Source organism: Fukomys damarensis, unplaced genomic scaffold (genome assembly GCF_012274545.1).
Source record: "Fukomys damarensis isolate Sample0158 unplaced genomic scaffold, DMR_v1.0_HiC HiC_scaffold_9, whole genome shotgun sequence".
In the NCBI taxonomy this organism is placed as follows: Eukaryota; Metazoa; Chordata; class Mammalia; order Rodentia; family Bathyergidae; genus Fukomys; species Fukomys damarensis.
In genome coordinates, this window is record NW_022900921.1 from 44,612,036 (window position 1) to 44,626,215 (window position 14,180).

A 14,180-nucleotide genomic window follows, 5' to 3' on the forward strand; every position below is an offset into this window, starting at 1 on the left:
AAATAAGTCACACAGAATAGTTTCTCTGGGGTGAATAAACTGTAATAGTACACAAGATCCTAATGAGATGGTTGACATTGTGAAATAAGAAGAAAAGGGCTAAAGACGTAGGGAAGGTGGGATGGGTAGGGGAAGGGTAATAAGGGAAAAGAAAAAAAAGTGAGATAATGAAAAGATGGAAATAAAGTGTTTGTAAATGGGGAGGGAGGAGGGGTGAAGGGAGGGCAGGGACAAGGGGAAAAAATGAGAACCAAGACCTGTCATGTAGAGGTACAAGATCCCAATGATGAATGTAACTGTACTGTATCCCTAAAATGTACCGATAAACTCAATTAAAAAAAAAAGAAATATCATGCTTTGTTCATCTATCCTGTCGTGTGCAAGAGAATATTTATGACAGAGAGAGAGGGAGAAATCGAGGGAGGGATAGAGAGGGAGAGAGGGAGGGAGGGAGGGGAGGGCTGTTAGTGTGTGGGTGTGTGTGTGTGTGTGTGTGTGTGTGTGTGTGTGTGTGTGTTTCCACGCCTGTTTCACTCACTGGCAGGTGGCTCTTGGACTCGGTTTCTCTCTTGGATCCAGATTCTGAGAACGGAATTCCCAGAGCAGCCACCAGGTGGCGTGGTGAGTCTTTACCTCTAGTGTACTCCAAATTTACAGGTTTGGGAATTTGTCAGAAACTACCTGTGGGCCAGCAGTTTATCTGGAAGTGAGCAGAATAGGAAGTCTTAGAGAGCAAGCAGGAAGATGAGGGAGGAGGGTCACAGAAGGAGGAGGGAAAATTAGTCCTTCCAAATACCTCCACTCTTCCCAAAGATGCCCCTGCTGAGCAAATGACTTCCATGCCGTGTGGACGCGAGAAGTAATGCAAAATGGCCCTTTCTTGAATCCTCGTGGCCTGCCTGGCACCCCTGACAATAATAATGCAAAGTTATCATGGCGATTCAACGCGAGTGGCTCCATCGTGGACAGGGCTGGTGGGGAACTGTAGTATCAGCGGCTCCAACTTGATTTTTGGCCTGCTTTCTCTTGTCTTGGGGCCCAGTGCAGGAGCTCAGTCCAAAATAATGGCCTCTGTAATTTTGCTTTAACCATGCTTTACAAATCATTACTCCTCTGTAAGACAAACCAAAGAACCCTTCTCCTTTATAGCACACTAGTTACCCTCGGTGGTAGCTGACAAACAGGATGGCAGGGGTGCCCCCTGCTCAGAGTTGGGCCTCTCTCCCCTCCCTGCTGTCAGGATCCCCCACCCCGCACCTGTCCATGCCCCCTCTGACCATGGCACCCATCTGTCTCACTCCAGCCACCATGCTGGCGGCCACCTCCACCATCCACACGCCTCCCCGATCCGTGCTGCAGCCTGCCAACTGGTGGGCAGCTGCTCTGTGCGCCCGAGCCTCGGCTTCTCCAGCACCACCATCTCTTCTGCCACTGGCTTCTTCCTGTCTGAGGAAATTGCTGTCCAAGATAAAGTCACTCTTGTGAGACCCAGCTAGAACCCGGAGCTGAGAAACCATGCAGTGAGAGCCCCGGCCCCCATCTGTGGGAGACACGGACTCCCTGAAAGCCCCAAGGGTAAGTCCTTCACACTCCCCGTCATTTGTGTGCCACATGTACATACAGATCTTGGCGACAGTTCCTTTAGCATCCTGGGAAGCCACACAGTTTGGACCAGCTGCTTTCCCGAGGGCATCTCTGCCAATGCAAGGCTGCCAACTCCTGCCTTGTGTCTCCAGGACCAGCAGACCTTGCATCCGAGCAGCTTATGTGAGCCTCTGTCTTTTGCTATAAAAGCTCGCCTCCCCTTCCCTGTCCTCTGTACCTGGAGCTGCCTGTAGTGTGCATCCTGGATTATAATCCTTTGCTCATTCCCCAATGCATTCATTACACTTTCAGGTATTTTGTGGGTTTTTCCTTTTAGTTTTGATACTTCATGAGCTTAGTTCCCACAGCACAGGGCATCTTAGAACAGCCCTCCACACCATGCCTTGCACAAACTGATCCTTGCTCCTGCCTGCACCCACCAGAGGCCTCTGCCCAGGAAGCCATCCTCAGGCAGGGAAGGGGCTGCTGCCTGCTGAGCTCTGCAGAAGGCGTGGAAGGGGGCTGTCAGACCTTTGAGTTCTCTGGTAGAAGAGTATGGGGAGCAGCTTTGGAGAGAATAGTGCGGGAGCCCGGCCAGAGAAAGTCCCTGGGCAAGGACAGGGACTGCAGGTGTATCGTGGCAGCCAACCTGTGAACCAGCTCAGATCCAAGTTGAGAGCTGAGTTTGTCCAGGGCTTGGGTGCCCCATGGTCAGAGGAAGACAGGGGGTGTTAGGGACATTGGCTGAAGGATGGTGCTGAACGCTCTGGCTGTTGTTTGCTGATTTTTTTTTTTTTGAGGTACCAGGGATCAGACTCAGGACCTTGCACTTGCAAGACAGGCACGGTGCCACTGAGCTAAATCCCTGGCCCCTGCTGATGGTTTCTAAGCAAGAAGCACCGAGGACAGGGCCGCATCTGGTCTCCATTGCATCCCATCCTGTGGTTAGTTGTGTTTTCCTGTTTTGGTCAGGTGGTTTTGGGAATGAGAAGGAGGAATCTTGCACTTGGACAGCAGGAGAGAAAGGGCTGGGGGACAGAAGTGGGGTTGGAGGTACCTTGGTGCTGGAGATGGAGGCTCCAGATGAGACCCAGGACACAGGTGGGTGAGGGGTGACTGATGGAGGGGTGCAGCCCAGCTGGGTTTCCAAGGATCCTCCCAACATCCTGGGGAGCGCCTGCTCTGATGAGAGCTGAGTGCTTTGTCATCCTAAGTAAAGGGAGATGATGGCGGCCTGGACACTCTCATGGCATGAGTCATGTCTTTGCCACACTCTGAATAAGCTCCAGGGCTAGGACTCTAGGAATAATTGTGCAGTTGTGCTCTTCAAATAAGAGCAGGATGTGGCTACATCAGCCTGTTCAAGTCTGCAAATAAACTGCATTCTACTCAAAGGCTTAAGACATGACAGAGCTGGGTGCATGGATGCACACTGCAGTCCAGCTGTTCTGAGGCTGAAGCAGGAGGTTTGCTGGAGCCCTGCAGTTCGAGGCCAGCGTCAGCCACATAGTGAGACTCTGTCTCAAAAACAAAAAACAAAAAACAAAAAGGTACAAAAGACTCAGCTCATTCTTTTCTTTCTACTGGAAATTTATCAGCAGATTCACCATAATACCTGCTGTTTTCTTAGAAATCTAATAACATTTATTTGTAACATTACATGAAATGACCATATATAAATATCATATTATATATATAAATCTCATAATTTCATTGAAACACAGAAACCGTTCAAGCACAGAAACCGTATCAAGAATGAAATAGTCTTTGATGAAAGGGACACATCTACTTTTGAAAACAGATTTTACCCTCTACATGCATGAATTACATAGTACAAACAGTAATGTCACTGCCATTCAAAGTTTTCATAATTGATTTGTGATAGCAATCAAATAAGCATCAATAAATTGTTTAAAACAGTGTTTGACAGTAAAGTTATTAAGAATGAAATACAGGCTTTTTGAAAAGGTGAGAAATACATTTCAATTCCCAAACAACTCTGTTACAAAGAATCAGTGTCAAACAAGGCGTCTTGAGATAAGCATCAGTAGAATTAGCTACACGTTGGCCTCCTGAGTGTTCGTTCTCTGTAAATAGAAACAGGGCTGGATATACTGTAATTAGTTTATTCACAGACACCAAAGAACTGTTTCCCAGAATACTTAGAGGAAGATTGCTGGAAACATAGTTCTTTGCATACACCCCAGTGGCAAATCATTACATAAAGATGTGGATACTTATACACACCTAGAGCTCACTCAATGTGTCTACATCAGGTGAAGACATCTGCCTCTCCTAAGTGTGCTATGTAAAATCTATACAGCAGATTTGTCCAATTCTTTTATGTGGTGCTGGAGATTAGAACCAAGGACCTCACATATGCCAGGCAAGCACACAACCGATGAACTATACTCCTACCCGCTGTTGAATTCTGATTACTTGGCACTTAACATTAAATCAAATGCATTTAGAAACTTTCACAGAAACCTTACATTTGTTCCACAGATGTACATATACACAGCGAACAGGAGAAATGTCTGTTTTCTGCACTTCTTCATTTCTCTAGGGACCAATGGGGGGGTGAGAGACAGAGAAAGAGTGAAAGAGACTGAACGTTTTATTTAAGCGAAGCCTTAAGTTTTGTTCATATTAAAGCGTTCCTTCTGAGATAACTGTAGATTCTAAGATAGTGGTAGATCATTATAGATTCACATGCAGTTTTAAGAAACAATATAGGGCTGGGGGTTTAGCTAAGGGCACTGTGCCTGTCTGGAAAGTACAAGGTCCTGAGTTCAATTCCCAGTACCAAAAAAACAAGAAAAGAAAAGAAAAAGAAAAAGAAAAAAGAAACAAGAAACAATATAACCCTCTCTTCCTGTACCTTTTACTCAGTTTTTCCCCAAGATAGCATCTTGCTAAAGTACAATTTTGCAACCAGGATTTAAAACTAATTTGTTCAATTATACCAAATATTTCCATCATTATTAGGGTCTTTGTGTTACTCTTTTATAGTCAAAAGTATCTCTCTTGTTCTTTACCCTTCTTCTTGGCAATCTCCAATTATTTTCCATTCCTATCAGTTTGCATTTCAAAATGTTACATAAATGGAATCATACAGTTTGTGAACTTTTAGGGCTAGTTTTTCTTACTCAGCTCAGGTCTCTGGAGATGCCTCCAAGCTATTGCCTGTATAGGTAATTAGCTTCTTTTTATGGCAGAGTAGTATTCCATGACATGGATGTACCACAGTGTGTTTTACCAGCTAGCAGATTAATAGACATTTGATTGCTTCCAGCTTTGTTTGTTTGTTTTTTGAGACAGGGTCTCCCTAGGTGGTTCAGGCTGGCCTTGAACATGCAGGGATCCTCCTGCCTCAGCCTCCCAAGTGCTGGTATTACAGGCATGCACTACCATGTCCAGCTTCTGCTTTGTTATTAATGCATGTTTATGCACCCACCAATGACATTGTCTTGAATACTGTTGCTCTTTAATAAATCTTTCCACTGGGTGGAATGATTTCTCCTGCAAGATTGTTTTAATTCATTCAAAACCTGCAAACCTCGAAATACAATTTTTAGAATAAATACATATTTGGCTACAAAACCTTGCTGGGGATTTGATTGAAATCACATTAAATTAAGAGATCAATTTGGGGAGAATCTTTACTATCTTGTGCCTTCCAATTCATGAACATGGTGTCTCTCATTTGTTTAGATTTTTGATTTCTTCCATTAGTATTTTAGAGTTTCCAGCATATAAATCTTGTGTATGTTTAGTTAAGCTTATACCCATGTGTTTCAACTTCTTTGGAGTGCCAAGAAATGGTATTATGTTTTTAGCTTTGGTTGCCACATACTCATTACTGGAACTTTAAAATGTGATTAAATCTTGTGTGCTGATCTTGTATCCTAAAACCTTGCTGCACCTACTAGTTCTAGGGTTTTTTTGATTTTTAAAAAGTAGATTATTCGAAATTTTCTATGTGGACAATCATGTTACCTATAAATGGGGATACTTTTATTTTTCTTTCCAGTTGATATGCATTTTACTTCTTTTTCTTATCTTATTGCTATGTTTAGAACCTCCAGTAAAGTCTTAAAAATTTTAATCAATGTAAAATTCCTTCTTTCTTTCTTTCTTTTGGTACTGGGGATTGAACTCAGGACCTTGTGTTTGTGAGGCAGGCGCAGTGCCACTGAGCTATATCCCCAGCCCTAATCAATGTAAATTTCTAGACATACTCTTGCCTGAATGGAACTCATCAGATCCAAATCTTATTCATTCACCCAAATGAATTTTAAATACTTTTCTTACAGTTCAACCTGTTCTGATTTCATTTCCTGTAACTTCAATAAGTAGCTGACAAAATTCATCAGTGATTATAAGTGGAAGCCAATCTTTGAAGCCCTTTGAATCATCACAGACCCTTACTGAGTGAAAGGGAAACTACTGACTATAAAAGCAAATCCAGTGTAGAAGTATTATCTGTAAGACAGGACCAGGAGGCAGAAGTTCTCCAAGAATTAAAGTTTAAGGTTGACTTATAGAGCACTTTTGAGCTTGTGACTTATTCTTCCAATTTCTCCTGATCTTCTAAATTGGGGTTAGCAATAATTTTAAAGTCTGAAAACACAAAATACCCTCAAAGAGTTACCTTATTCTTATGCATTAGAGAATGCCATTGTTAGGAACTCTTGAGAATTGGCTTATGACAAAAGAATACTGTGCATCTTACTATGTTTTTAGTAATAGGCACTTAAAATATATTTTGATTTAATTTTTTTTTCATACTGGGGCTCAAACTTGGGACCTTGCGCTTGCAAGGCAGGTGGTGGAACCACTGAGATAAATCCCCAGCTTAAAGTATATTTTGACAACTCAAAACTCTCTTCATGTCTTATTTTGTTAAGCAAAATTAAAATATAATCATTAATATCACTTGCACTTATTCTAAGAATGTTTGTTTCTTATATTAGTGATGTGCTGTTATATTAGTTCACATAAATAACCCAACAAAGAGAATTTAATACTGTGAAGACAGAAAAGTTGGATACTAGTAGATCCTTTGTAGATTTCTATTATAAGAAGTCCTGGATATGCACATGGAGATACATGCAGGCCTTGAGTGTGCACACAGGTGCAGTCTAGTTTCTTGCAAACACCAGGAGCTCCAGAATATAATTTTCAGAAAATTAAAAATCTGTAGTAAGAATAAAATTTCAGAGACCTCCTCCCCCGGCAAAGCAGTGATAACTCATGTCCAGGCAGGTTAGTCATTCTCTTCTATAATCACTCTACTATTTTTTCTGGTTCAGTGACTCTATGCATTTTAGCAACTCTTCTGTTCTTAAAACTGCACCCATTGTGTGCAGAGTGTGACCATGGGACTGACCATGGAATGCTGACTTACAAGGAGCCTCATTCTCCTTGTAAGTGGTGACAGCTGGTTGCATGGCTAAATGAGATGGTGTCTATTAGGGTCTAGCCCAGGGTTGGGCAGGGATCAGGCCCTTCACACCGACTGCTTTCCACTTCTCTTACACATTGCCTTTGCTTCCCTAGTTTCACCTTCTTGCATCTCTGAACACCATGCAAGGAGGTATTCTCATTTTAGATGCTACTCCTCATGAATGTAAGAGAGGAGCCCTCAGAAATGTGAGTAGCTGGGATCTCAGAAGCTTGGTGAAAAATCTACTCCATTCTCTTTAGTGTTCTCCCATGGCCTGCTTACAGAGAACAGGGCTGGGGACGAAACTGCAGGTTCTTATGCCATTTATCATGTTACAGCGAGGAAAGAACTTTGTAAGTGATTAATGCATTCTAGCAAACATGATTCAGTAATGCATTTGCCATGCAGAAATATGGCAAGTCATCCACCATAGTCCTCCAGCTTCGCCTGAAACACAGTACTGTTGGCTGTGTGATGTGCATTCGGCTCCTCTGTGATTGCAGTGAGTTTTGATCCGAGATACTGCTTTTGGCACAGCAAGCAACAAAATGTTCTCACAATACAAAGCAATCACATTGTACGATAGTCATAATTTTTTTTCTTAAAGAAAGGAAAAACAACAGTCTTGATGCGCCATTTTGACAACCAACAGTGACTTCTAACTAGGTGAGTCTGGATTGAACAACTACATAAGCAGATTGTCTGTGTGGAGTTTCTGCGGGATAGGGGGGTCTGCAGATGACTCCTTGGATCAGAGTCTAGCACAAGGTTCCTGTTCAACCTTGCTCATTCTGCTGTACCCTTACCGGTCAGCTAGGAACCCTTAAACCAAGAGACAGCAACCAGGAGCTGCCCTACGGCGTCATTAAAAGATTTTCATTTTACTGCAAATACTGAGGACTTTCTTCTTATTCCCTCAGGCCTTCCTGGGAACTGCTTTGAAATATTCCTCTCTTGAAATGTCAGATACACCTCCATACCATTTCTGAAGCCAGACATGCTCTATCTTCATCTTCATAAAGAACCACTCATACTGCCGTGGCCACTTCCTCATCCCAGGGTGCCTATAGGAGCAATGAGAGATCACAGGGAAGATGTTCTTGTCAAAGGGGTGCACCAGGACCAGTCCTGGGCCTTTATCAGGACTGAAAGCTATTGAACCAGCCTGAGACAGACCCTAAGGACGAAATGTCAGGGCCTGGACAGCCTTAGGAAGCCAGGAAGCTATGGGTCCTCCACCCCGTGGCAAAAGCTCAAGAGTTGAGCCGAGCTCCTTGGTTTGAATCCCAGCTCTCTGTGCAAGCTCTCACCACCTTACCTGCCTTGCAAGTGATGGTGATGGGACTGGGCCTTGAGGCTGTGCGTGGAGCAAATGAGGAAGCACCCCTAACATACCTGCACCAGGCAAGTGCTCAGTGGGCACCTGCGACTGTGACCAGGAAACCCTAAGAAAGGCTCTGTGCATCCCTGCAGGACATGTTCAGACAGTGAGCCTGGGAATGACGTCTGCTCATGGTAGGATGTGCTTTCCGTGGCAAGCTTCGGACTGTCCATCCAGGCGGAGAGCCAGCCAGAGCTGACAGGGGAGCATCTGTCACTTTCCTTCTTTTGCAGTTTTCCCTCCCACATGTACCCTGACACACACTTACCCTGACACGAGGGCAGGGGCCGGGCTCACCCGCTTTTTGAACTTCATAAAAATAATATTCCTTTCTATCTAAAAATTCTAGAATTCAAAGACCAAGTCCAAATTGGGAAAAACATTTGTAACAAAGCAAATGCAATAAAAAATGCTCCGAGTGGACGTTTGACAATGTTTGTGGCAATGGCTCGACTAGAAGGGTGAAGAATTTTCGTCGCAGGCAGGGCACTGGCAAGGTTGGAAGGATGTAAGAGCTGTGCCTGGGGCACCTGCGTGTGGGGCTCTCCAGAGGCGGCGGGGCCCACTTGGAGCCATCTGCTATTGCCTGCGTGCGACCGTCTGTGAAAAAGTGGTTGCGTTGTGCCTGGAGTGGGGCAGCCCAGACCACTTGTTACAGTGCAAAAGGCATCAAAAGGCACAGCACTGACCTCCTCTACTTTTATTACTGTGTATTTCTGGGCAAACTAATTTATTTTATTTAGTTTTTATGAGTACATAAAAATATGTCTGAGTACAGTTGGCAGTGTACAGTGATCAAATCCTTGTGGGGAGTTGGTACATGTAAACGACACATCCGAATTCCTCTTTCGTCCCCATCCTCTCGCTTCCCTCCTCCTCCCTCCGTCTGTGGGCAGACTAATACCAGAGCTTGACACACCTTGAAAACATGGCTTGCTTGGCAAACTCAACTTCTTCTGGAGTCACCATAATCATTTGGCCAGTGAGCGTTAACCGGGCACAGCGAGGATCTTCTGGATCAACAATGTTTTTTCTGCAAGTGAAGGACATTTTTTCATATGTTAAAACACTGCTAGATAATCAGTCTGAAATGCCAAGGAGTTTATTAAAAATGAAAATGGTAGCCACACTACTGATTATATCATTCAGATTTTTATTATAATTTTTGGTATTGGGGATTCAATCCAGGGGAGTTACAGTGAGCTACACCCCTGATGTCGATTTTATTTTTATTAAAAAATTTTTTTTGTTGTTTTTTTGGTACCGGGGATTGAACTCGGGACTTTGCGCTTACGAGGCAGGCTGCAGAACCACTGAGCCAACCTCTGGCCCTGTTTTTATTTTTATTCTTTAGATAATCTGGCTATTTTGTTAAATTGCTCAGGTTGGGCTCAAACTTGCCATTCTCCTGTCTCATCTTCCCAGAGTGCTGGGGTTACAGGCATACCCTATCACACCTAGCTCTTGTAATTATTTAAAATACTTTTGTATAGGCAGTATGACAGAATAAAGCAAAAAGCCTCCACACAGAGGCCCAGCTCCACATCTTTAGCTGGAGAAACTTTGTACATATTGCCCTGCATTTGTGTAGAGAGAATGAAATGTGTCCCTGTGCAACTCCACGGGGAGGAGACACTCGGGGGACAGTGTATGGCTTCCCTTGCATTTCGCCTCATGCACCTTCTGCCTTTGATGACCTTGCTCTGCATTCTTTCACTACGGCACACTGCGAGCTTGTGAGCCCTGTGAGTCTTTCTAGAAAATGTGTGGAGTCCAACACATGTGGCCAAGGAGATCCTGACAAGTCTACTTTTCATAGATCGTAGAAATGATAAAATTGCTTTCTTGGGGCACGAATCTCTAAAACTCATTCTTAGGCATTACACTGCATTACATTACATCACATGCTGGAGAAAGCTACTTCTGTCAAGTAAAGCACATGCTTTGCTTATACTTAAGGACTTGTTTTTGCCTGCCCAGATGTTTTTCTTTACTACAGGCCCTGTTGAGTAATAGCAAGACAGGGTAATAGTGGACATGCCTATGTGTTCAGGTAAATTGCTTCATGTGGGAACACTGTGTTCCATCTGAGAGTGCTATAATTCGCCATGTTTTTGACACTGCAAAAATGTAGTTGCTGAATTGTGAATTTTTCTTGTGGGTTAAAATGAAAGAATGACAGGATATAATCATAATAATGATTGTAAAAACAGAATCCACATTGTATTTTGTGAAAAAAAAAAGCTGAGATGCATAGGAGAAAATAAGCAAGAAAGAGTAAACAGGAACAAAATTTATATATCAGAAATGTTAGATTTGTGACAGATAAGACTGTCATCAATTCTGTTCACTACTGAAGCTAATTTCAACAAAATTACTCTGCCATGAAAGCAATGGAATTAGCATTCCTAAGTCATTGCAGAATGAATAATACATTGCATTTGAATAAAGGGCATTTTGCTTCTCCTCTGCTGGTGGATACACAGAGTAGAAAGGAGATTACAGATTCCAATAGCCAAATAGAGAACTTTCCATGTACACAGTAGGAAACCCAGTAAACCCAGCTGATAATACTTTCTTCCATCTGTAGCAGGCAAGCTAATGGCCCCTCAGAGACAACCACATCTAATCTCTGGAATTTGGGAATATGTTACCTTACATAGCAAAAGGGAATTCAGGTTGCTCATTCGGTAACTCTGGGTAGGGCGGATACCGTGGATTATCTGGCTGGGTCCGGTGCAATCATGTTTCCTTAAAAGTAGAAGAGGGAGGCAAGAGGGAGTGTGAAAGTGGTGTGACGTGAGAAAGCCATGGCTGGCCATTCCGAATACGGAAGGGATCATGAGCCTCAGAACCCAGGCAGCCTCTAGAAGCTGGAAAACTCTCCCTGAGAGCCTCCAGAAAGGAGCATAGCCCTGCCAACCCCAGGTGTTAGTAAAACACATTTTTGGCTTCTGAACTTCAAATCTATAGCATCATAATTTTGTGTGTATGTGTAGAGTTTTGTTTTGTTTTTGCAGGCCTGAGGATGAAACCAATGTCCTCACACATACTAGGCAGGCCCTTAGTGATTGAATTTCACTCTAAGCCCATTTGTGCTGTCTGCAGCCACTGAGTTGTGATCATTTGTCACAGCAGCAACAGTACACCCTCTCAGGAAACTGGGCTGCAACCCCACCCTCTGTGATACACATGTAACACACCTGGGGATACTGGTAGCTGCTGCTCCTGAAATGGCAGGCAAGTGCAATACTGTTATTTATTTATTTTTTTGTACCTGGGATCCAACTCAGGACATTGCGCTTGCGAGGCAGGCAGCGGCACCACCGGACTAAATCCCCAGCCTGATACTGCTATGTTTTAGATCTAAAATGTGCCCCACAAAGTCTCATGTGTTTGGAGATCTGGTTGGAGGAGGCAAGTCACTGAGGGTGTGACCTGAAAAGGTGTGTTTTTATTCCTAGCTCTAGAAAGCTGGAGACTGAGTAGCTTAAAGTAGTTATGCAGGTACCGTAGCACCCATATGAGTGAATAAAAATAAAAACCCTGCACACCACTGCCCAGCTCATTCTGTTAGCTGCCAATATAATACTTTGCACAAATTGCCCTGCATTGATGAGGGGAGAATGAAATGTGTTCCCATGCAACTCCATGGGGTTGCATCCCCTTCCATATTCAAAGACTTGCTTTGCTGTTTCTGCCTCCTGGCTGCCAAGGATTGAACAGCTTTCCTCCACCATGACCTTCCATCATGCAGTTTCTACCTTGGAGCTGGCCAATCAAGGAACCCATCAAAACCATGAGCCAAATTATATTTCTCCTCTTTTAAGTTGCAAGTGTCCTGTATTTTGTCACAGCAAGAGGAAAATAATTAATATAGAAAATTGGTACTGGAGAAGTGGGATCATTGCTGTGGCTACACCTGACCTTGTGATTCAGAAGCTTTTGGAACTGGTTTGTAGGAAAATTTTGGAAATGTTTTGATAAGTAGGCTATTGAAAGCCTTGAAAGCTATAAGCAGAGCTTTATGGGCATCTCTGGTTGGAGCTCAGAAAACCAGAGTGCTGACAGGAATGAAGACAGTTAACATGGGTTCATGGGGTTTCAACTGGGAATGAAGACTTTACTAGGAAATGGACTAGGAACTAAGTGTGTTACACTCTGACAAATAATTGTTTTTATTTTGCCCATGTCTTAACATTTTGTGTGAGGCTGATTTTGAAGGTGGCAGACTAATTAATCTGGCAGAGGAAATTTCAATGTAGTCCAATGTTCAAGTTGTGGTATGGATATTGTTGGCCACTTTTAGCAGAATCTATAGTGAGATTCAACAGAAAAACCACCCACAGCTGAAAGATGTAAAAATCATGCATATTGGCTAGAAAGGAAGAGCCTATAAAGTTGGAGCCAATGAGAATGAGTTTGCTGAAAATATTAACATTAAGAAGAAGCCAAATACAGTGGTACCTTGGTTCATGAATGCTTTTTAAAAAAAATACCAATGATTTTTATTGACAAAGTTTATAGAATTAAATTAAATATTTAAAATCCAAGGCCAAATTTTAGGTCTCAATGGGTTATCTCATTTATTTGTATTAAATGCAGCTTTTCCTAATGCCCTAACTTTGTGAAGTCAAATCTGTGAAAATACTTGTTAACATTCAACATCTATCATTCTTACCTATTTCTGTTCTATGATGCAAAGATTTTAATACTCAATTGGTACCTCAAATGCCCAATTTTGTCATAAGCAGCATGTTTCATTTTAAAATTCAGAAAAAGGTTATTTAGTATATTAATTAATTGAGTCAATTAAAAAGACACAGGTCAGTCTTTTAAATCCAGAAGTGGTCCAGGAAGCAGGGATTTAGCTCAGTGGTTCCACCACCTGCCTCGCAAGCATAAGGTCTTGAGTTCGATCCCTGGTACAAAAAAAAAAGTTGTGTATGTATTGATCACCTGGAATCCTGATTGGCCAAAATGTAAAACTCAAATACTTTAAATTTCTTTAAAGCTAAAAATAAATACCTTATTACTTTTGAGAAACACTTTGTCAGAGATGTCTCCTTCTGCCTACATATTCTCCTCTGGCATTATACCTGGTACTTTTATCATAATTATGAAGGTGGCCAGGTTTCCTGTAAATATCAGCATTTTACATGGTCAAAAGCAGTTAAGAAAAAAAAAATCAGTCTTTAACATAGGTCAAATGTATTTGTACTTAATCTTAACCCTGTTTCAAAGTTTTTGAAGCTATGATATGTTAAATTTGGTCTGTGCTTACTATGAAATATTATGCTTTTGCAGAATTAACACTAAAACTAAATTGATGACACTTTCAGGGCACAGGAGAGCCAGACAGTTCCTGCAGTGTTAGCATCACTGAATTCTGACTTCCACTGCTCTGTCTGGCCGACACCGACACTTCATAGTTTACAAAAGTAAAGTGCATACGCATGAGTTTAAAAATTGATCTGCACAAAAGAAATAAAAAACTCTATATACAACAAATTGCTTTTAAAAAATACAAAAATAAAATCTGTCACTTCTGTCATGCTGATAATTTAGCAAATACACACATGCAGAAGAAAGTTCTGATTTAGTCATCAAGATGGCTTGTGTAATTTAACATGATGGACACACTGCCACTGAGTTCACTGACAGAAGAGATGTGTATTCAAAATACTTCATACACTAAATACTGCAATAGTCTCCGCATGTGTAAATTCCACTTATAATAGTTTCATCATACTTGATTAAAAGCAT

At 42.3% G+C, this 14,180-nt stretch overlaps 1 protein-coding gene across 1 annotated transcript in view; it reads right to left on the minus strand.

The window, feature by feature from the left end:
- Positions 1 to 5,736: 5,736 nt before the first annotated feature.
- Creg2 (cellular repressor of E1A stimulated genes 2) overlaps positions 5,737 to 14,180 on the minus strand; it is a 28,900-nt gene continuing 20,456 nt past the window's right edge. Inside the window, exons 3-4 of the mRNA XM_010637139.2 lie at positions 9,334 to 9,447; positions 5,737 to 8,097 (exon numbers count right to left, since the gene is read on the minus strand). Of these exons, the coding sequence (XP_010635441.1) occupies positions 7,950 to 8,097; positions 9,334 to 9,447 (262 nt within the window). The 3' untranslated portion in view covers positions 5,737 to 7,949. The remainder of the gene's footprint in view (positions 8,098 to 9,333; positions 9,448 to 14,180) is intronic.